Here is a 22,755-nt window from a genome sequence, read left to right as displayed (position 1 = left end):
TGCTCCCGTTAACTGGTTCCAGTGAAGCTTGTCTCCCTCACAGCACAAGATGTCCTTGGTCTGTCCCAGGGCTGCTTGTTCAGCAGAGCCTCCTCTGCAGACCTGACCCTTTCTGTGCTCTTAGGGATCCTTTGTGGTCAAATTTTGGGCCTGTCCTGGGGGGGGTGTGTGGTGTGAGTACTGTGGCTACAGCAGGGAATGGATCTGGCAGCTGAGTGGCCCTTAGAGTGGTGACATCCCTATCCACCCCTGACTAGGATCACAGATATTTAAAAAGAAATATAATCAACTGATGTTACCTTTAACCTAAATGAATAATTTAGTTGCTTCAAAGCAGTGTCTTGAGGAAAAAAAAAAAAAAAAAAGTAGCAGAAAACTGGACACTTGTCAAAATCTCATTTGGTCCTAAATATGAGTTTTCCTTTCCAAAAAGCACATATGGCCAAACCAGCCCTGCAACAACAAACCAGGGCAGGATAAGTTTTAGGAACAGGCAAGTGAATCTCAGAATTTCTGCGTGTGGTGCAGGGCAGTTCTGAGAGGGACTGATGGGCAGTTGCCAATTTCTGTAGCTCTGAGTCCCTGAGCTGGGGAAAGTCCTGGGGTGGTCACAGCACAGAGAGATCTGAACAGTGGCAGCTGGAAATGCCTCAATGGCTCTGGCTTGGCTTCCACTCTGCAAACCTGGGATGAGGATCAATTTTGAGGAAGAGGCTTTAGTTTTGAGGAGAATATAGTGGCTCTCACCCACCTCAATGGGCTGGGCAGAAGAGAGTCTAAATAACCTCCTCTAGAAAAGTTCATGGATAAAGGCAAACTGATAAAATGCATTGCTGTAAACCCAACAGTTTTAACCAAGACTTCAATTTTGCATAATTTCTGTAGGAAAGCTGGAATACTTTGTGCTCCTCCATGCACCCTCTGCCCTACCTTGGATGATTTATTTATTACATATGTGATGTGTAGTGGTACCTGTCGAGTCCTGTGTGACACCTGCATGTTCTGTGGGTGTGTGACTGATGTGCAGCTCAAAGCAAACCAGATATCTGTTGCACCCATGTGTCTTTTATTCTGACATCAGAAACTGTATTTTGTAGAGGAAGATATTTCCTACTTACCTCAAGGAACCCTGTGTGATGCCAGGAACAGGGAGAGTTTGAAAAACTGATTGCAAAGAAATTTAGGGGAAAATCTTTGTTCTCCTTCCGTTCACAAGCGGATCTCAATCCTGCAAATGGTTTTATTCTTAGCATTACCAACAAGTGCATCCAGGGACTCCTGCTGATATCTTAATGTTTTAAACATCACCTGGAAGAGCTCTGAAGGTAGCCTGAGATCTGCTTTTTTGGCTGAATATCCAGACTTGAAGCTGGGAAGGAGAGCAGGTCCTTGGAGTTACAAACACAGGGAAAACCTCCTTTGTCTTTTACTGAGCAATAACACTTTTATCTTTTCCAGATTCCTTTTCCCACTTTTCCCTTGCTATTTACCTCTGTACAAGGAGATTATGGGAAATCCATTTCTAAGTCAATAGCAACTTATGAGCCATTGACTACCTGGAATTATTCCTGGTTAGAAAATGCAGAATCAATTTCTTCTGTAATCTTTCCCACACATTGGCATGTCTGTATTTGTGCCACACAGTTTTGATTGCTGAGGCACAATGACCTTGTAGTTGTATTTATAAGCAGTGCATTAATTCAGCAAAGAAACTGGATATTGGGCATATTCTGTGTCTTAGGACTTCATAAAGTATCCAGACTTCTTTAAGTGTCCTACACACCCCTGCAGAAGCCAACAGGGCTTTGTGTGTCTATGGCACCCTCCACCCAAAATTAAAGCATGAAATGTTTCCATCCATTCACCTGTGCAAGAATATTTCCTAGGCAAACACGTCAGGGTTACAGGACACGAATGTTTTAACTCTCCATCGCTGTGCTGGTCTCTGGGGACTGTCCCAGCTTCTGTCCCTGTGTTATCTGTGTTTGTAAGGCACCTTCTCCATTTTGTCCCTCCCATGTTTAATCTGCAGGAGGAACAGACAAATCCCTTAGAAACCTGCACATGCCTGAGCTTAGGAAGGGCTAAGCCAAGGTTAATATTTCCTCTGAAAAGTCTGCTTTCTACAGGAACAGGCTTACAAATGTATTCTACAGGCTTACAAATAGTAAAAACAAGCCAGGCTTGTCTAGTTTGAACTCTACAAGTTCCAGATGTCATTTGGAGATGGTTAGGATTCAGTTCCTATTTATACTCTTATTCTCAGTAGAGAAAGAGTGCATTTTACTGAGCCAGAACTAGCAGTCACTTGTCACTTCAGCTTAGTAAGTCTTCTCTTTGAACAGAGCCTAAGCCACTAGAGGTCAGAGGAGGGATGGACAGGGAGAGCTGCTGAAAAATGGAGTCAAGGATAGAATTCGCCAGGGAATGTATTTTCATCCATGCCTGAGTCACCTAGGTGAATTTTTATAGCCTTGATTTTTAGATAGTCCCCCAAGGAAAACACAGGAGTGTCACTGGTGTTTGACATCTTTATTCAGTCCTTGGTTGTGCTACAGACTTGGAGTGACACCTTTAGGATGTCACCTAATTGCTCTGTGTCACAGCCCCCATCTGCCATGTGAGGATCCCTACTGCAGCTTGTGTTTTCTCAGTTCACACAGAGCCACGTGTGGCAGGGACAGTTTCTCACTGGGTGAAGAATGGGACCCCATCATCCAGCAGGGCTGACTGAAATGCAGATAACTCACCACCTCTTTTATCTCCAAGCATTTCCTTCACCTAGAAGGAATATTTGTAAACTAATCTGGCCTGGGTGAACTGCAGGGTGGGGGCCATCTGGTTTTGATGAAAGATTGAAAGATTTACTACATGCTGTCTTGTAATTTTTCCTGGTTTTGTTTTTTGTGGTGTTTGTTTGTTTGTGGTTGGGTTTTTGGTTTTTTTTGTCTGGAGATTGTTGGTTATACGCAGAGAAGTCAGTCTGTCAGATGAACTCCCAAGGGATTGGGAAACTCGGTCCCTGTGGAATTCTGTCCCCAGGTGAGCGGGAGGTGCAGGTCACCGTTCACCAGGAGAGGGGGCTGCCCGCCCTCCGGAGCTGCAGCCACGGTGCTGTGGTGACAGGGGAATGCAGGACTGGCCGTGCCCTTCCCACCGCGCCCTGCTCAAGGCCAGTTTGTCACCTGAGCCTTCAAAGGCTGGAAGGAGGCAAAGAGGGGAGGGAAGCAGAGAATATGAACAGGTCTCAAGGCCACAGAAGTGCTTGTTCCCACAATTTTCCTTAGAGACAATGAGCTCGAATGGAAGTGACTGATATTCTCTTGGCCTGCATGGTTGGGATGGCCACAACAAAATCAGTGGGTCCAGAAAACTGCAGGGTATCAGCCTTGGGAACGCAGTAAACACGGGAAAGGAATGCCAGCATTCACCAGGATATGCATTTAAACTGCTGTGACTGAGCCGGTGTCATAGGCTACACTATACACATACTTCCAAATTTCTTTGTGTATTTTCTCCTTATATACATTCTGACAGAAGAAATCTGGGCTGATGCAGGGAAACCTCACTTGTGCTGCAGGCTGAGCACAGGCAGGAGGGCAGTGCAGGGCTGCACCCAGAGGAGCATTCCCCGTGAAGGAGTGCTCTGCACTGGTGCTGCTCTGCACAGCCTGGGCACACGGCTCCTGTGCAGGGCATGCACTCCCAGCCTCCCAGAGCTGGGAAACAAAGGGTGAGCAAGCAAAGCAGGGGATGGGAGATTTGTGACTCCTAATGCATCTGCTCACTCACACTGTTCTGCAAGAAACAGAGCATTTCCTTTGTCCCGTGAGGTGGTTTGATTACAATACTCAAAGTCTTCTCCCACTCCTTCTCTTGCTTCATGCTAATAGGACTGTGACCTGTCCCCTGGGGGTGCAGGAAAATACTTCACATATTTTTCCTCGTCACTGCTCCTGTGTTGTAACTCTCAGCCCTGGTCTCTTCTGAGCTTGGGGCAGCACGGAGCCCCTCCCAAGTGACCAGGAGCTCTTGTGAACCGTGTTTTCTGGATTGCTGAGCAAGGGCTCTCCCTCTTGTAGTAGTGATGGTAAGCACACTTTTCCGTACTGGAAGTAAAGATTGCTACTCAGAGGAGTATTAGGCATGTGTGAATGATTGCACCCACAGCTCAGCATTAGTGCTGCTCATTCTCCATCTGCTCCGTGGAAGATCTAGGAAAGATGCCAGGAAAATATAGTGGTAAATAATGTTTCTGTTGCACCTGCTATCGGAAACATGCAAAGTGTTTTGCAAGCTATGCCAAAGTCCTGCTGCCACCAGGAAACAGGAGCACGTTCTTGTGCTTTCTTGCAATGTGCTTAAGGGGAGGTGTGAGGAGAAGACTTAACCTTGGGCAGCACGGACCTGGTGGAGTCTAGCTCTGTTTCCAGACTTGCAGTATGAACTCGGTTATGAGAGAAGCATAAAAAATTAGCTGGATGCCTCACGGCAATTTGAAGAATCTGGAAGTGCTACTGGATTGCTCAGCGAGGTAAAAATGCTGCAATGACAGAAATATTTGTGCTCCTGGGCTTGTTCTACCTCCAACACCCATGGGGCAGGACCTTGCCCCTTCTTCCACATGCCAGGATGATGGCACTCCTCCACTGGGACCCTGGAGCAGCTCTCATGGATCCCTTCCTGAGGGGATACTGCTTCATCCAAAGCATTGTGTGACCCTCCTGCAGTTTCTTTTATGAATCAAATAAAAGATTTATAAAACTTCAAATACTTTAACTAAAACTCCTGTCTACTTCTTTGCTCCTGCATATAAATCTGTAGTTATGAAACTAGAGATTTGTCCTTCCAAGACCCATGGAAGTAGCTTGCTTTGATCTGTGCCCAGAGTTTTGCCTCTCACAGAGCAGACCGTGTCATTGTAGCTGGATGTGCTTGTTTGAGGCCTCACACTTGGTGAGTAGACACATTCCCCTTGCAGAACACCTCACCTGAAGCTCTTTGCCACTCTCAAGGACCAGAAGGACAAGTCAAGTTGCTGGTATGCCCTTTCTGAAGCGATCTCTTCTTTCTGCACCTACAAACCTGGATGATGATTCTAGAAGAAATTATCCTCTAGCCTTGGATTTAAGGAATGAAGATGCCACTGGGATGTCTCCATAGCCATTACACAGTATTTATGGGAACTCCTGTTGTATCCATTTGTGGCAGGAGCTTTCCACTTGCTTTGCAGCTGCTCAGACTCATTGGAGCCCAGCACAGTTACCCACTGCCCACCTGGACTCATATTGGGACTGACTGGATGCTTGAGTCCTCTGCATCATTTTAAAGATGGTTACAGACATCGAGTTCCCTTTGGAAATGCTCATAGATAAGCTGGAGATAGTCAGCACGAGAAAATTGTACAGGTATAACCTATAGAGGTTTGATTGGTCCTTGAAAGGAACACTACTGGTTTATTTTTTAAGTGCCTGTGAAGAAGAGAGCCTTCCAGTGGGTTTATCTGTGCAAAGCCTTGCACCCATTTGGCCTCATTTTTTGGCTTGTTTCCACCAAAACGGTCACTGTGATCTCTTCAAGGCCACCTTGGCTGGGTGCCTGTTGAATGGAGGAACAAAGGAAGTGAAGCAGCTTGTCCAGGGACGGGAATGGAATCTGTCAGAACTGCATTTATGTATCTGGTGTAATTTTCCCCAGTGCTGTGCCAAAACCACACCTCTCCGGTGAGCTGGTTAGATGGAGCAGAGCATTCTTACAGCCTGGAGTCAGCTCAGGTTTTGCCTCCTATTAAACTAGTTTTTCTCACCCTCTTGCTGATACCAGACAAAAGTGAATCAGCTCCTACCTGTGAGACCCAGCTGTAAATCAGCTCTCCCATGTTTGTGTGGGAGGAGGATGTTCCCCAGTGCTTGGGAGGAAAGCTGCAATTTCAGTCACTTAGCGATGTTGTTTTCATGGCTCACTTCTCCATGGGCTGGATGCAGAGGGCAGAGCTATTCCCATGGTGCTCAGATGTGAGAAAGTTCATTCCATTCCATTCCATTCCATTCCATTCCATTCCATTCCATTCCATTCCATTCCATTCCATTCCATTCCATTCCATTCCATTCCATTCCACCACCTGTTCCTCAGGGAGCGCAGTCCCCCAAAAATCAGGGAAAACCCAAATGCTAAAAACACTTGTATGGAAGAGAAAACCCACAACACATTCACATGGTGTTAAGGGCCAGCTGCTTTGTGGTGATAAAACTGCTCTGGCTTGTGTATTGTGAAGGACTGCACAGTTCAACCAACTGTGGCTTCTTCAGAGAGAAAGATGTGGCAGCTTTCTTCAACAGGAATATTTCCAAGGCCTTGGTTTTGCTTTTATAAGCAAAAGCTGGAGATTCAGATTCAAGGGAATCACTGAGACTATTTTTTCATAATGGTAGAAAATGTGTTGTGAATGAATAATAAAATCATCTTTCCCAGCTATTCCCTTCTGGCTGGGGCACAGTCTAACACTTGTGCAAACAGAACTAATGGCAGATGCCATTATTTATTTGTTCTAGCATAAACGGTTGACTCTGTGGTGAGGTTTCAAACTTCTCAATTTTCCTTGTAAACCCTATTTTGTCTAAATTACTTTTCTGAAATCCATCTGTATTATCCAGAAAATTCAAAACATGACAACTGGTCCCCTTTCTATTTTTTGCTCAGGACAAGGCAGATGGTAAGGAACCATGAAGAACTGCATGGATAAAACGTTCTGCCTGTTGGTGCTAGAAGGCTTCTCCCTTTTATCAGAATGATATCTGGGTAAAACCTTTGTGGTGTTATTAAAGAGCCATGCATTCCTGGGGACACAAAGGCAAACCTCCCAGGTAATGGACTGGAGAGCAAATGTTCATCACTGTGAGGTCAGATAGCCCTGGATAAAACATCTGATAGATCTTCCTCAACAAAATATGCCTGAATCAACAAGGGTGCTTCAGTACTTCTGCCTCGCTTTAAAGATGATTACAGACATTGTATCAGATATATCAATGATACAACTTCAAATATGATTCTTCTAAGTGTTAATGATGTGCTAAAGAGGTTGCTGAAAAACATGCTAGCTGGAGTGATCACAGATTGATTCTATTTAAATTAATTGTAAGGATAAACAAATGTAGGTTTGCGATTCAGATTTTCTGTTTCAAAGGGAGAACTGATTAGGCAAACCAACATACTTGAATATGGATAAAGGTTTGGAATTTCTTTGTCAGCTCTTGTACAATTATTGCCAGGGTCTTATCCAAGTATAGGGCCTTTCACTCCAGCATTCCAAAAGAACAGGAACATAGCAGCAAAAAGGGTTTGAACAGACTTGTCCTGTGAGAATAGAACCATACAGGAGACAAACCAGGGAGCATGGAAATGAGATGAGGGTAGAGAGTAATGATGTTCCTAACAATACATGTGATATTATTTCATATTTGTATTGGTTTACTTTCATGGAGAATTTTAAAATGTAGTGGAATTCAAATGGATACAATTCAGCAAGACAAAACATGTGATCATGAGTCCACAGATCAAGAGAGATCTCTGCTATACATGGTGTGTAAGTGTAATCAGATGGGGGAGAGGGATGGCAGGGCCAGAGTCTGGATCTGACCTGCCAGGGGGAAAAATGCAACTGCAGTAATCAGGGAGGGATGAGGGGTTGTTAATACATTGTACAGAGCAGGAATGAAGTTTTAACTAGCTTTGCAGGTACTTAGCTCTGAAACAAGTGCAGAAAAAGGTTATTAATTTCCCAGTAACCCTAGAAACCCCCTTGATGAGAGAAGGAGTCTACCATCCATAAATACACTGCAGGAATGAACGACAGGAAGAGAAACATATTTAAACCAAAGGATAGCATTAGTCAAAGAGCAAAAGGATATGACTGGGCCAGGCATAAACTTGGTCTTGAAGCAAGGTAAGTATCTATAACCCTCAGAACAGGGGGACTTTAAAAGAGTCTCCAAACTGGTGCTGTGGGGAGAAAAAACTTATTCTTGAAAATGGAGGTCTGGAAGGCCTTTCGAGCCCCATGTTTTTTGGAAAGGATAATGCAGATACAGCTGAACAAGCTGACATTAAAAGCACCAGATGCCATCAGGAGATAATAATTTTGTTCTAGGTGGCAGGAAACTGAACTATTTTTTTAGAAGTGATATTCAGGTGGAGTCTGGTTATCTCCACCAGTGTTTGCCAAAGGCCACTCACCTCTGTTTTTTGGGACAACAGGACAGGTTTCAGGCCAATACACATTTTTCTACAATGCTTTCAGACCTGCCTGGGAACCAATGTTGAACACATTTATTCTTAAAGAACACGTGCTTACACCATCACCCCCTTGGAGTAGAGACTGTGCTTCCTGATTCTACAGCCTGGCTCTAATTCAATTAAAGGAACTGCTGCTGGCAGTTTGTGCAGTCCATGAATGGTAGGAAAACACGAGCTACAGTTGCATTGAACCAGATCCTCCCTTGCAAGACATGGACCTTGCTTGCAAAGGTTTTATTTTTAGCGTTCTTTACAACTATACTGATGAATGTGTGGAATTTGTAAAATAAGCCATAGGATACATCTGTGTGAATATTGCTGCCTGAGTCATTTCAGGAAATGATGCAGGTTGGAAAGTTTACAATATTCTTCCTGCTGAAGTGGGTATCTCCCAACATACAGCCCTGCTCTCTTTACAGTGACATTGTCTGACAGTCAGTGCCCAGTGGTAAACTGCAGTGTGGCAAGAACTGTGATCTGTCACAGGCCACATGACCTTAACTGTGCCTGGGATCTGGTGCTTTGAAGGGAAGGAGGGTTCTTGCAGGTGTTCAGGCAGATGAACAGCAGGAGAGTGAGAGTTTCCAGTGCTACACCTGCAGATATAGTTTACCTTGTTCCTTTTACCTGCCTTGCACGGTTGTGTGACTGGTCTTGCTGCAGGTTACATTCCAGAATGAGGTCTGAGCTGCTCCAGCAGCTCAAAGGAGCAGTAGCTACACTGATATACATCTTAGAAGAATTAGCTGCTGAAAAGAGCTAGTTGGAAACAGCAATCCTGAGAGCTTTGCTCTATTCTTGAGAATTAAGCACTTAAGCAATGCCCTCTAGCTTGGTTCTGACTTTGTAATTCTCTGTAATTTAGCAAAGCTTACAAACCTTGCCCTCTTGCCACATATCAATTGTGGTTCATTAGGCTCTGCAGCAGTGAGCATAGGAACAGACAAGTGATAAGAAGAGTTGGCATTAATGCTCTTCAGTAGCACCACTTGCCACTGCAGTTAAAGCCATTTTTCCCATCTTTGCCCTTGCTCAGAGACAAAAAAGCATTTGAACAAACAGAAACACTTGCCCTAAGATTTATTCTTATTTCATATATATATTTGTGTGTGTGTATGTACATGTACATATATATACATATGCGTATATATATTTGAATTTGACTCTATTTAAAAACAGATTATCAGAGCAGATGAGACCACTCCTGCCTATTTAATCTGATAACCTCTATGTTTTAGCTGTAGACTTCTGTAAATTTTGTTCCTGTTTGAACTACACAGGTTTTCAGAAAAATACCTAATTTTGAGTTGAATGATTTCTGGTGAAGTAGAATTGCTCCAATTGCTGGTGAATTGCTCCAGCTAATTATCCTCATTACTAATAAACATGTCCCTTGTTTGCTGTTTGTATCCAGCTGGTCAGGGCTTTTTGACAGTTTTGTCACACAGACAACTGTAACAATTGAATTAGTCCTCCTACGTACATGCACAAAACCCTGTGCAAATCAGCCCTTGGCCTAAAAATCCAAACCCATGTGTGCTTCTTGAATCTGTTGTTATCAAACATCATCCCCAGCCCCTTCATCTTTCTTGCAGCTGTTTCCTGAGTGCTCTTCTGTTTATCAAGAGCCTTCCTGAGTGGCAGTCAACAAAGCTGCACTTGCGGTGTCTGGGGTAGATGTGACACAGCAATTGAGCAGTGACAGCACTCGCTGCTGTCCCAGTGCCCAGAGCCCATTTCCCTGCAGCTCTGTGCTGGGAACTCCACAAGTTTGGGCTTTTTGCTGTCAGCCTCCTCACTTTTCCAAAGGGACTGCTTTCCAAAGCAGGATCCCTTGGCTGTAAGACTCAGATCTATGTTCTTAGACACGAAAACCACTTGCCAAGCAACCCACATCATTCCAGCAGTGAGCTCTGCTCTCCTCATTTAATAAAAGCTATAGCAGTAGGACGTGGTTGTTGATTGTGTCCTCCCTTGTTACCAACAATGTATTAAAGAAAACAGAGTTGATATTCCTGAGGAACTCCTTCAGAATTACACTCAGTAAAATATCCCCACTTCTATTGTGTGACTTGTTGTATAGCCAGGTTTAATTCATATAATGTGTCGTGGTAAGCTGCCATCACTCCCGGATCAGCATGTCACATAATATCAAATGAAGTGTGCAAGAGTCCTGTCCAGTGACACTGGTACCTTTCAGCAGATAAGGAAACTTTTGATTCCTTTAAAATAAAAATCAAATTCATTTGGCAGGTTCTACCTTCTGATAAACATTTGTTTGTTGGTACTAATTATGTGATCCCCATGTTCATCTATTGATCAAGCCAGCCCTTACACTATTTCACTCAGGACTGATGCCTGGCTGGCAGGCCAGCATTTCTGTTTAAAATATTGGCACAACATGAGCATCCTCCCAGCCCCTTGGAAGTTCTCTCTGTGAGCAGTTTTCAGCAGGTCTCGTGTCAGCAGATCAGAGCACCCTCATCCAGCTTTTCTTACAGCCTGTGAAGTTCTGTCTAGGCCTCTTCAGCCTGGTCCACTCCTGACAGCTCTATCCCATTAGCTAATGAGGGGGCAGTATGCTGTCAGCACTGCTCTTATGTTAAAACAGACTGGAAAACAAAAATATTGCTTACAGGATGTTCTTTGTCCTTCTGCTTGTTATCAACTTATTTTATTTTTATATTCCAAGTTATCAAAATTTGTCCTTTCTATGGTAATAGTATGTTTTTTGTAGCCTCTATCCCAGCAGGTGACTTTATAGACTGTTAACCATTCTCTAACCCTTCTCTTGACAAATTGGTCTCGTGGTTGTTTCAGCTTTGTGAAACAGTGCCTGTTAAAACACCAAGCACTCAGTGGCTATGTTCTGTTTGTATACAAGAAAGATGACCCAAGTAAAAGCACACCTACATGAACCACAACCAACATTTAGTTATGAGGTCAGTTCCCTCTGGTGTCAAAACCAAAGCCTAATTGAAAGCTTCCCTTATATAGGATACAGAGTTATTTGCACTAAGAAATAGAAACTGCTAATAATGTTCAGAATTGCAGGTAACTTTGTAATTGGCAGCACACATCCCTTTACTTAGTATCTATCTAATTTTTTTCTTTCCCTTATCTCTCCATTCTATAAGAGGTAAGTTCAAGTGTACCTACCCCTTACCCTATGGTACTTTACCTAGGCAGTGGATTGAGAACCTCATTCTTTCTTTTTCCTTTTAAGGCATGAATGATCTGAGAATAATTTGGATGTTCTTTCTCAAATTGCTCTTAAATTCCCTGATCTTGACTATATTCAAACTGTGATCCCTTCAAAGCATCTCACTAGTACCTGCAAGCCCTGCTACCTTGGGTAGAAATCTAGCCCAGCTTTCTAAATTTGGAGTAGCACTTTGGTTTTGAAGGACTGCCTTTCTTGTTCTTTCTTTCTTATTTTAATTCTCATGGTACAGAATTTGCTGTGATACACAAAGAGCTCTTTGAGAGATGTTCTTGGTCTCTTGACAAGCTGGGCAGGGCAACCAAGCAGTGAAGTGACCCCTGCGTGTTCTGCTCTGTTTGATCAAGTGAATCAGTCACCAGTGTGGCCTTCAAACTTGAAACTGTTGAATTAAGTGTTGAACCCCTAGGACCAACCTCTGGTTCCTTCCATCCTATCTACCTGCTTGTCAAATCCCATCCCACAGAATTGCAGGCAACCATTCAATCCCAGGATGGAATTGCTGGTAGCCCAGAAGGCTGCATTGCCAATAACCTATTGTAAACCAAATGGCTTCACTGTAAATGCTGAAAAGGCAGGAAATGTACTAAGTGTGAAATAAAATAATCCCTCTTCAGAAAGCCCAGACTGACCCTTTGGGTGATGAGGTTATAGATGTATTTTGTTTAACTGCAAATGCTTCAGTCTGCTTAGAGCTCGATAAATTCAGGTGACCGTGATGATGTACTAACATCAAGCACATCATGTTATGAGACTGGGCTTGCAATTTTCACAACATCTGGGGCAATGAATGCTCAGTCCTCATTAGATCTTGTATTAATCCAGAATTTTCAGAGTTGCTTGAGGAAATTTGGTCTTGAAATGAGTTAGGTCAACTGGATTGAGTGAACCACACAGTTAGAGCTGTGCAGTTCCTGCCTGTTCCACTCTGTGTGACTGCACCTTTTATCTGTCCTCATGTGAGCAAAGCAAAGCAAAGCAAAGCAAAGCAAAGCAAAGCAAAGCAAAGCAAAGCAAAGGAACCATTTCTGTTAATGTTTTTGCAAGAATCCCCTTCTCATGGCTTGAGCCTTTTTTAAGATGCCAGGAAGCTGTTTATGAATTGGTAACTGCTGGGTCTGTCCTCATGGTTTTAGGATTCCTCTGCTCCCACATGGATCTGGCAGTCTCTTCCTAAAATGCTGGGGTAGTGCAAGAATGCTATTTCTGTAGCTATCCATTCCACACTGGGTTCCTAAATGCTAGTTAATCAGACCTCAAGTATTTGGCTGTTCTGAGAAGTGGGACTAAAGGCAAAGATGCATCTTATCATCTGCAGAATCCAACTCCTCCAGTGGGCAGAGGCAGAAGTTCAGAGTCTACATCCTTCATTCAAACAGAACAAAACTTGCCAAAAATGTGGCATACTAGCAATTGTAGTCCCTGCTGGGACTTGAGGTGACACCACAAACTTCATGCATTTGGAGCCTTAAGATTCCTCTGAGTATAATGAAGACCAGGATTTCTAGAGATGGATCATGGCATCCAACAAACCTGAACATCAAAGGCCATTTGCTAAGAAATCACAAAGGACAGTGGCACTGTTCTCTGTCTGAATTACTCTGGGAGTAGTGGAGAGAACAGGGTTGTTTGGAGTGCTTGGGGTTTTTTGGTGTGGGGCCTTCTTGGGTCTTTTCCTTTTAATTTGGTTTTGGTTGGCGTGAGCTATTCTAAGCAAGGCAGCCTGGAACAGCATACAAATGTTGTAACTGAAAAATTCACAAACAAATATTCCGGCATTTATGTAGGATTGTAGTGGAGGGTGAGAGCAGCTGTTTGTATTGTTGCAAAAGCTAAATGTTTTCATGGAAATACAGCTTCTTCTGCATCCAATTTATCTTTTCAAGCACAACAGTGTGAGGATCAGAAAAGAACTGGGTCTGGGGATGCCAGCTCCTGTTCATGGATTTTTCTTTTGATTCACTGCCTTTGCCTCCATCATGTTTCTGTTGAATTCAAGGAATTAAAACACTGATACACTTTCAATATGAAGACTAATTTGGCTTCTGAGAGATTTTAAAACTTCTGTGCATCTTGGGGCACTGTTTGTATCTTCTTTGCTTAATGAAATTGTTCTGGAGGTGCCACGGTCAGTGTCCAGAGCTCTCCTCAGTGAGATGTGCCATATGTGAATGTGGAGGGAAATGGATGATGACCAGAAGATTATTCACATCAGTGGGCATTGACTGCATTAAACACAAGATCCAGAGGGAGGTCTCCAGAGGTAGTTTAGAGTGGAGAGCCTGTCTGAGAGAGTGACTGCTGGAAAACACGGAGATGTGTGCTAATGCATATCCCTCTCCACCGCTTTGGGAGAGCTGTTTGATCCTCGTCTCCCTGGTGCAGCATCTCCCACAACAAACCTCTGAGCTGGATGAGCTCGTAAATGCTACTGTGTAATACCAAGTGTCAGTAACACGGGTTAATTCAGCTGGGAAATTTGTGAAGAAAAAAGAAGCCATGAGATAATCATGGGCATAATGGGAATGTAGGTGTGTAATTGCAGGGTTGTGGTTCTTGTTCTGCAGAGCTGCAATCTGTTTGAAGCCCAAGAATGCACAGTGTAGAGACAGTTGTGTCATTGTCCTGTGTTCTGCCCTCACAGCCTTGATAGGACTTTTCATGGAATTTGGTCAGTTTAACGCTTGTATAGGGATAACCCAAAGTCTGGGTTTGTGATCCTGTAGTGTGGTATTCTATGAAGCTCTGCTTTTCTTAAGCGAGAAGCTGTGTGTCACTCTATGTCTGTGTTTGAGTCCTGATTTTGAATCAGATAAAGCAAAACACAGGAAAAGGACAATAATAGCATTGAGTCATAATTATTTACAGTTGAACATGTTAGACTTGTATGCAGTTACTGCTCCTGATAATGGTAGTGGCTACACTGGTGTACATTTTGGCAAAGCCTTACTTCAGGGAGGCTCCAGCCCTTTGACAGTTCTGGTTTAGAGATTGGTGTGACTTTCTGAAGACAAAAAAGTGGGGTTTTTTCCCAAGATTTTTATTAACTGAAGAAAACTGCATTTGAAACAAGCCAGGCTACTTTCCTTTATTTCCAAATGGGCAATATGATGTTCTCTTGATGGTTCAGTTCCTCAGCCTGTGTAAGGTCCAGCCTAGTTATAAACAGAAATATCATCTGGGTTTTGCCTTGCACAGGTGGTCCAACTCCCAATTCTCTGCAGACAGCCACATCCCCTTGGGAGAGAAGGTGGGAGTGTGGTCATAAACTTCCTGCAGGCCAGGAACAGCCCCTGGATCAGCCACTGGACTGTGTCACTGAAGTTAATATTGGTGCACTGGCAAATGTGGGTTTGTTTCCTCAAAGATAAGTTCTGTTGTCAAACAGAAGCACTTCTGCTGATACTGACCCTCTCTAGAACTCTGGAGATGAGGAAAAATCAATAAGTGCAGACTAGGATAAACTAAAATAAACATTTTCGAGCTTTTAAGATACTAACAAAATACTGAAAGGAAGAAAATAATCCCTGAAGGGATACACTCTGTTGACTGCCCTGGGAGAGAGCAGACTCCTAACAAGTGAGTCTGTTCTTTCCTCACTGAATATGCATCCAGATGCCTGCAAGCCCCCTCAGCACAGGAGTGGTGCCTGGTTTGCTTTGGTCTTGCCCAGACAGTGTTGTGTTTGTGGCCACTGGGACCAGAGAGTGATGGGGTGCCAATTCTCTCAGTCCTGCTAATGCCTGTAAGCTTGATTCTGCAGGAACTGGCTCATTCTGGAGCACAATGTGGAAGAAGCAGGAAGATGAGCCAGCTGAATTGAGACAGAGTTCAATGTATGCACAGAGCTCTTGGTAGTGATCCCAGCATGAAGGAGATTGCCAGCTTCTAGACAAAACATCCCCAGCACCTAGGAGGATGCAGTCCATCTTCACCACCTGGGCTATGTGGACACTCCTGTTCTGCAGTCACCATTTCAAGAGTAGGTTGTTGTCATGTGCTTTCCTAGGGGCTGTTCTCAGATCAATCCAATGACTGAGGTATGTGCAGAAAATGCATGCTTGGAAAGCAGAGTAAGAACTGGTATCTTCAGGGCTAGGACTTGAACCTACCCAGCCTGACCTCCTGTATCATCAAACGACAGCCCATTCTCTGTGGGGAGTGCAATAGCTCATTTGAATTCCATAATGCACTTTCTAGAAAGGCAATCAAACCTGGATCAGAGGACATAAAGGGATGGAGAATTCACTCCTTCTTTAATATTTTGTTCCAGAGGATAATCACTCTGTATCAAATGTGAACCAGATGATTCATTAGAATTTTTCTAACTCCAGCTCTCAGCATTGTTCTGGTTCTTGCTATGCCTTTCCCCCCTTGATTACAGCTCTTAAAACTGGCATTTTTCTCCCCATGTTAGAACTTGCACAGTGTAATCAACCTGCCTCTCAACACCCTGTAACAGCCAAGCCCAGCAATGTCTCTGAGCTAGAATTCTGTGCTGTTCCTCTTAAAGGCAGTTCAGTTATATGATTCACCCTGCCAGAAAAGACCATTCTATTACACTTTTCCAGTTCCCTCTGCTTTCCCTTTACATAAATCTCGTGACATGGATGCACTGGCATTTCTGTGTTTGTCTGTGAGCTTTCCATGTGCAGCTGAAGGTGTTAGGGTTGGCTGCAAGGCCCTGTGTGTCCACGTAACCCTGTGCCCAACCAATGTCTTTGTGGTTCTCTCTGAGCTGAAACTTCTCTCTGCAGCAGAAATAAAGGGATGCTCTTGCATGCTCCTTCAGCCTGGTCCTGCATTGCTTCATGTTCAATGGCCATCAGAAGTCTGCCTGAATTTTGGAACATATATATATGATCTATAATAGTAAATTGGTGTTTGGGATGATTATTTTCTTTTCTTGGGGATATGCTGGATTGAGGAGATTTGGAGAAGTCATTCCCTAGTCTTTTTAGGCAGTTTTTCTAATATGCATGAAGCCACCATGGCTTCAGTGTTAGCTATGTTTGTGTGCTTGATACTGGTTAAATGAAAAGAAAACATGAAATTAAGCACCTGTCCCTTAAGAAAAGTGTGCTTTCAGGAGAACCATGTGACTCAAAAGACTAAGGTCTTTAATTTTACCATACTTTTTAATCTCATTGACATCTTCTGAACATTATTTTCTGTGTGCAGAGCCTGGGGTGGACCAAGCAGTGATAAAATAGTGAGAGTCTAAGAGCAGAGAGTAGAATAGACTTTGGAGCAGACCATTTGTATCTGAGCCTCCTGGACACTCTGGCTGCTCTCTGTGGAACTCCTTGAACCTGCAGTTCAGCTGTGTTTAGTGCCTGAAATGTCTGATATGTTAAAAATCCCATGAGTTTTGCTGGGTGAGTTGAGTGATCCTTGTGAGGCCATTTCACTTATTTTTTTCTTTTTCTTATTTTCTTCCTTTCCTTTTTATCTTTCTTTTTCTTCTTTTCAGTTCTACCATTTTCTGTTGGCTTTGGTTGGTTTGTTTTTTGTTTTGTTTGTTTGGTTTGTTTTTTGTGTTTCCTTTTGGGCTATATAACATGTGGGCACTGTCACTTAACCAAATTAAGTACACCACTAGAATTCTGAAATTACTGGAGACATGAATAAGCACTTTTCTCAATATAACTGTTCCCATGTAGTCACATCTAAACTGCAGATGCTGCTATGGAGCAAAAAATTATCCCCTAGACTTCAATAAGTCAACCTGAACATTATCATTAAAGCAGATATGTTGTTTCTGTTAGTGAAATGAACTCTGGCACATCTGTGCAGACCCACTGTTAAAATGTCACCTCTCAGTATTTGGGAGTGCCACGGATCACCGGAGATGGTGTTTGCTCCTTTCCTCAGCCGTGTTGCACAAACAGCCCTGAATTGCAGCTGACTCACCAAAAAGTGCCCTTCTCTCTGGTACCATCCTGAGGGTTACATTGGTGGCATCTCACCAGATTTCTGGCATAGTCTGAATGCGGTGTCACTGGTGGGCAGGGTGTGACACAGCCAGGTATGCTGAGCACACACACACGGGCTGTGCTGCAAGCAGCTCTGTGTTCCTCAGAGCAAGGCAGGGAGGATTTGTTTAAATACCTGAGAGACAAAGGCTTTAATCACAACACATTTTCTCAGGTAAGATCAACAAACTGAGAGAAATCTGAAATTGTAACATGCTGTTCTTGGACATGCATTGGCTCTCCAGCAGCCTTTTTATTTCTCTGGTTTTAGTTACCTTTTGTAGTTTTATGACAGGTATGACAGGCTGGAGCGACTTTGGTTGTGAACACTTCTCTTTGAAGATTCTCCTTTTGAAATAAAATGTTTCTTGGCCGTTCTTAGCTCAAAGGTGGAACTTTACAGGGAGCAGGATGGAACTGTTTGCAGTGGGGGGAACTCCAGAGCAATTTTACCTCCTTTGAAGATGCGTGTTGTTCCTGAAGCTACTTCTGCAGTAGGAAAATCATCTGGGGCCAAGCAGGAAGTTGTGAGGTCGGTGGCACATCCCACAGAGCCCTCATCCTGCACCACACTGTCCCTCCCCTGCCAGCCCCTGGGACTGGAGACAGCTCTGGGCACTCGGGATAGGCAAGGAGAACTGTTGTACTGATTTATTTTTAAAACCCACATCTGAGGGTGGGCCTGCACGGCCCACGTGGAGTTCATTGTTGGGTACAAGCTGGTTGTGCTGGAGTCATTGGTTTTGTTTGGTGGGGCTTTTTTCCAGCTACCTCCACACTTCCGCCCACCCGTGTTTGAAGCTCGTTGTGCAGTGCTGAAGAATAATAAAGGCAGATAAAGGAAATTCATTCCATGACCCACGGCGCTGGTGGTGCTGGGTGGGTGAGACCCGGCCTCTCCCGCGCTGAGGTGAGGTGAGCGGAGGGGGAATCCCCTCATAGCCGGGCTGAGGGGACACCTAAGGGCCAAGCTGAGGCGGGCACAGGGAAACCTCTTCATGCCCGGGCTGGGCTGAGGGGGATCCCCTCAGGGCCGAGCTGAGGTTTCTGAGGAACCGCCTATCGTGGCCGGGCTGAGGCGGGCTGAGGGAGGACCCGCTCCTGGCTGGGCTGAGGGATTCCCTCAGGGCACCTGGGGGGTGCTGAAGGGACACCCTGAGGGCCACACTGAAAACACACGGACCTCTCGGGGCCGGTCTGAGGAGGGACGAGGAGGCGCCCTGAGGCGGGCTGAGGGGATACCCCACGGGCTGCTCCGTGGGCGGCTGAAGGGGTGGTGAACAGCACGGCTGAGGGCGCACCCGTACGGGCCGGCTGAGGAGCCGCCCTGCCGGGCCGCCCCGGGCCGGGCTCACGGACCCCCGGGGCCGCTGGGGCGGGGCCGCACGGCCGCCGGGGCGGGGCGGGGCGCGGGGCAGGGGCGGAGCCTCCCCCGGGCCCGCCCCGCCGGCCGCGGCCCCGCCCGGGCTGTCAGAGCCGGCCTGTCCCGGGCAGGCTCGGGGCGACCGCGGGATGCGGCGCTGAGCGCGCTCCGCTCGCCTTCTCCGTCCCTCTGTCCGTCCGTCCGTCGGTCACCCCGCCCGGGCTCCCGCACGCCGAGATTCCTTCCCGCAGCCCATGATGTGCCTGGAAAGCGACGGCTCCTCCGGCAGCAGCCCGGGCTGCGGCGGGCGGCTCCGAGCTGGCGACGAGGAGGAGGAGGAGGACGGCGAGCGGGGCTGCTGCGGCCGGGGCGCCGAGGGCGAGGTGCAGACGCTGTCGGGCAGGATGAACCCTCCGGCGGCCGGCAAGCACCTCGACCGCCCCGCCGCCCTCCGCAAGGCGCCGACCCTCGGCAGGGCCCGGGTAGCGGCCGCCGGCATCCTCAGTGTGGGCAACGTGCTCAACTACCTGGACCGGTACACCGTGGCAGGTGAGCGCACCCCGCGGCTGTGAGGGCATCCCCCGTGTGAGGACAGCCCTTCCCGGGCACGCTGCAGCCGCCGCCGTCCCCAGGGTAGTCCCGGGCTGGGGTCAGCGGGGCTCGCCCGCCGTGCCGGGGCTGGAGAGGGAGGGATGGCGTGAGGGATGCGGCGCGGCCGGTGCCCATTGTGCGGCCCCTCCGGTATTGTTCTCTAGTTTGTCTGAATGTTATCGAAAATTAGAGGAGCGCCCTTTGTTTGTCTGGGCTCGATGGCGGAATCGGTGCTCGGTGGGGCTCGGGAGGGAGCGGCGGCTGCGGGCGGTGGGAGCGGGGGGCGATGGCAGCCGCGCTATCGATCCCGGCGCGGGGTGAGCGCTGCGGGCGGCAGGTGCAGCTGCGGCCGGGGGGACACAGCCCGCTCCAGACGGGAGACAGGCGTGCGAGCGCCCTGTGTCCTTGGCTGGAAATCGCAGCGGAGCAAATCCCCTTCGCTTTGTTTCTGCGGAGTGCGTCCAGCCTGAACACCCGGCTGCCCTTCAGCCCTGTGCCAAGGAGGGTCCCTGCAGAACTCCCGAGCAGGTGACAGCGGAGCTGGCAGGAGCGGGCGCGGGAGGAGCTGCTGGGCAGCTGCAGTGCACTTTGCAAAGCTCGGTTTTCTCGAGGTAAACACTTAAAATCATGCGCTGGTGGAAGTGCGGCCAGCCGTACCGTGTGAACCACTATGTTCCTCAGTACTTACTACTACTCAGCTCAGCTCCACTGCAATGTCTGTTTGGATGTTTACTGTGCCATCCCTAGAGAGGACTCCTTGTTTATTCTTGTCAGGCAATAACAGCAGGGAAGAAGATCATCGCTGAACTTTTTCTAATTAGAAATGAAGTAGGCTTGTTGGTAATCAACTGTCTCATGTCATTAGAATATAATACATATTCTCTGTTTGGCAATACTGATAATTTTATCTTCAGAGCTTACAAAGGGGTTTGTGCATGTATAAATTTTTCTCTGTGCATACATATGTTTTAATCACTAGGACTCAATGTGGTGTTAAGCAAATGTGATATTTGTTTATACTACATTAAAATAATATATGTTTGTAGGGCAGTGATAGAGAGCAGGGGACATAAATCTAAGTCACTGTTGTCAGAATAAGTTGGCCAGGTTGTATTTATTTTGTCTGGAGTACGGAGATGGGGAGGATTAGAAGGAAAATTTAGCTGGCACTGTTGTGGCTTTTTTTGGTTTTCTTTTTAGATGTGGCTGGTTCCTTCAGGAAATGTAAAGGCCAGTATTGGGAGATACTGAGTACTCGGCTGGTAGTCAGTCTGTTACAGAAGGAAGCTTGAAGCTACAATGTTAATGTGTTATTATTGAAAGAAATTGTAGTGTGCTCCCTTGCCCTCAAATAGGGACCTCTCTAAGGAGAGTTTCACTACAAAGCACCTTTAATGCATTGAAGTTTCCTTTTTAGGAAGCTATTCCCCCCTTCATGAATTCTTAAAAAAAATCACATCTAGTTTACCTATTTGCTCTAGCACTTCCACCGAGACCTTTGCAATCTGAATTTGCTGCCTGCAAGAACTGAAAGTATCTTCTTTTCTGGAAAGGCTGGAAGGTGCTTGACCAAGCAGAAGATAAAAATGCCTGCCCACTGTAAAGTGGCATTGCCAAACCCAGGGCTGTGATTGCTGGTATTTCCAGGACAAGCTCTGGCATTACTGTGCTCAATAATTGCCCTGTGGAACTTATCTATTAACATTCAGCTTGATATCAAAGGTTTAAGATCTCAGACATCAGACTTGCCTTTGGGGAAGGAATCAAACTTTGCATGGACTTTTTGTCTTCTGTCAATTGGTATTTACTTTTCAAACTGGTGTTATATAAAGTGCTAATCTAAAACATGAAATAATTTAAATCCAGTGTAATGGAAGAGTTGTGGTAATAAAAATTATATGTTTTGAGCTCAAAACTGACTTGATTATAAAGTCTTCCCTAAAAGTAATCTTTACTTTTGTATTTTGAGTCTTAGTACATACCACATGCTTATGTGATGTGCACTTGCAGATGAATCAAGCTAGCACTTTGAATATTCAGCTCATGTCTCAAGACAGGTAATAATTAGTAAATACAACTCTCCAGACCTTCAAAGTACATTTCAAATATGAATTGTTGCAGCAACGTAATAAGGGATTTTAACACCAGCCACATTATGGCAGGGGAAGTAGCATCAGAAGTTATGATTTACCTAAGGCCAGTGGACTGTTGTGAGAACTGGAATTAATTTCTGGTTCCAGCTCTATTTGGAACAAGTGTTAGAAGGGCAGCAGTACCAATGGAAACTGGTTCCTGAGGATTTGTCTCTAGGGTGATCCCTGCTGTGGATTCTTTGATGTCAAATGATAGTTGACCTTTGTCATTAGCCTTTCTCTTCTTGTCTTGTAAGAGTCTTGCATCTACCCAACCATTTTTTTAAAATGAAAGTATTGGAAGCTTTGGGACTTCTTCCTGCTGTGAAATTTAGTCAAAGGCAGGTCAGTGGCCTCAAAAGCAATTAGCAGAACACCTAAGGGCAGACAGACATAAGCAAACAGAGTATCCAGCTGTATGGGCATGATACTCAAAGTACGTCTTCTGTCTTACTTGGGAACTTGGTTGAAATAATTTTAGTCTTCCAAAAAGTATAAGAAAATGCAAGTGTATATTTAGTGTGTTTATATATATGTGTGTATATTATATAGTGGTTATATATATATAAAATAGTGTTGAGATATATATATATATAATTTATATATATATAAACACAAGTATATGCAAGTATGTATTTATTTACTGAGGGGAAAAAATCATATACAGAGTTATTTCCTGGTGTAATTTCCTGAGCATCTTTCACTATTTTCTAATAAATCCTCACAGAAGCTATATAGTATGTATCCAGTCAATGTAAGAGCACCTTATGTAGTAGAAAGAAGTAGGCTGTCCTGTCCTATAACACATATTGGCCTTAAAAGTAAAAGCTTTTATATTGCTACAAATTGAACAGCAAATGTGTTACTTCTTGGTGTTTACACTCTGGACACATAAATATTGTGTATAATGAGCTGATTTTGGATAATCTTTTTTTTCAAGGGCTAGCACACACGAGGAAGTAGCTGCCTGTTGTCCTGGTTTTGGTTTAATGACTTCCCAGAATGGACTAAATGAGTTTACGATGGGATATGCCTTTTTGGTATCTGGGACAGAGCTCGAGTGCAGTTTCCAAGATACAGGGCACACACAGCTTCACACCTCACACCAAGTTTGCAGCTCTTTTGGGAATACATGATGAAAATGGGCCTCCACCAAGGACCGGCCTGTTTCTTAAGGTT

At 45.1% G+C, this 22,755-nt stretch overlaps 1 protein-coding gene across 2 annotated transcripts in view; it reads left to right on the top strand.

The window, feature by feature from the left end:
• Nucleotides 1-18,966: 18,966 nt before the first annotated feature.
• The window catches only part of LOC134553099 (sphingosine-1-phosphate transporter SPNS2-like), a 133,767-nt gene continuing 129,978 nt past the window's right edge, over nucleotides 18,967-22,755 (top strand). For both annotated transcript variants that reach the window (XR_010081032.1, XM_063402414.1), the window contains exon 1: nucleotides 18,967-19,402. Coding sequence is in view for 1 of the 2 variants with exons in the window: in XM_063402414.1 (XP_063258484.1) it covers nucleotides 19,108-19,402 (295 nt within the window). In the remaining variant the exon portion in view is untranslated. The remainder of the gene's footprint in view (nucleotides 19,403-22,755) is intronic.

The sequence above is a fragment of the Prinia subflava genome, chromosome 8 (genome assembly GCF_021018805.1).
Source record: "Prinia subflava isolate CZ2003 ecotype Zambia chromosome 8, Cam_Psub_1.2, whole genome shotgun sequence".
NCBI lineage: Eukaryota > Metazoa > Chordata > Aves > Passeriformes > Cisticolidae > Prinia > Prinia subflava.
Note: the sequence above shows the minus strand (reverse complement) of the source record. Positions and strands in the feature narration are given on the sequence as shown.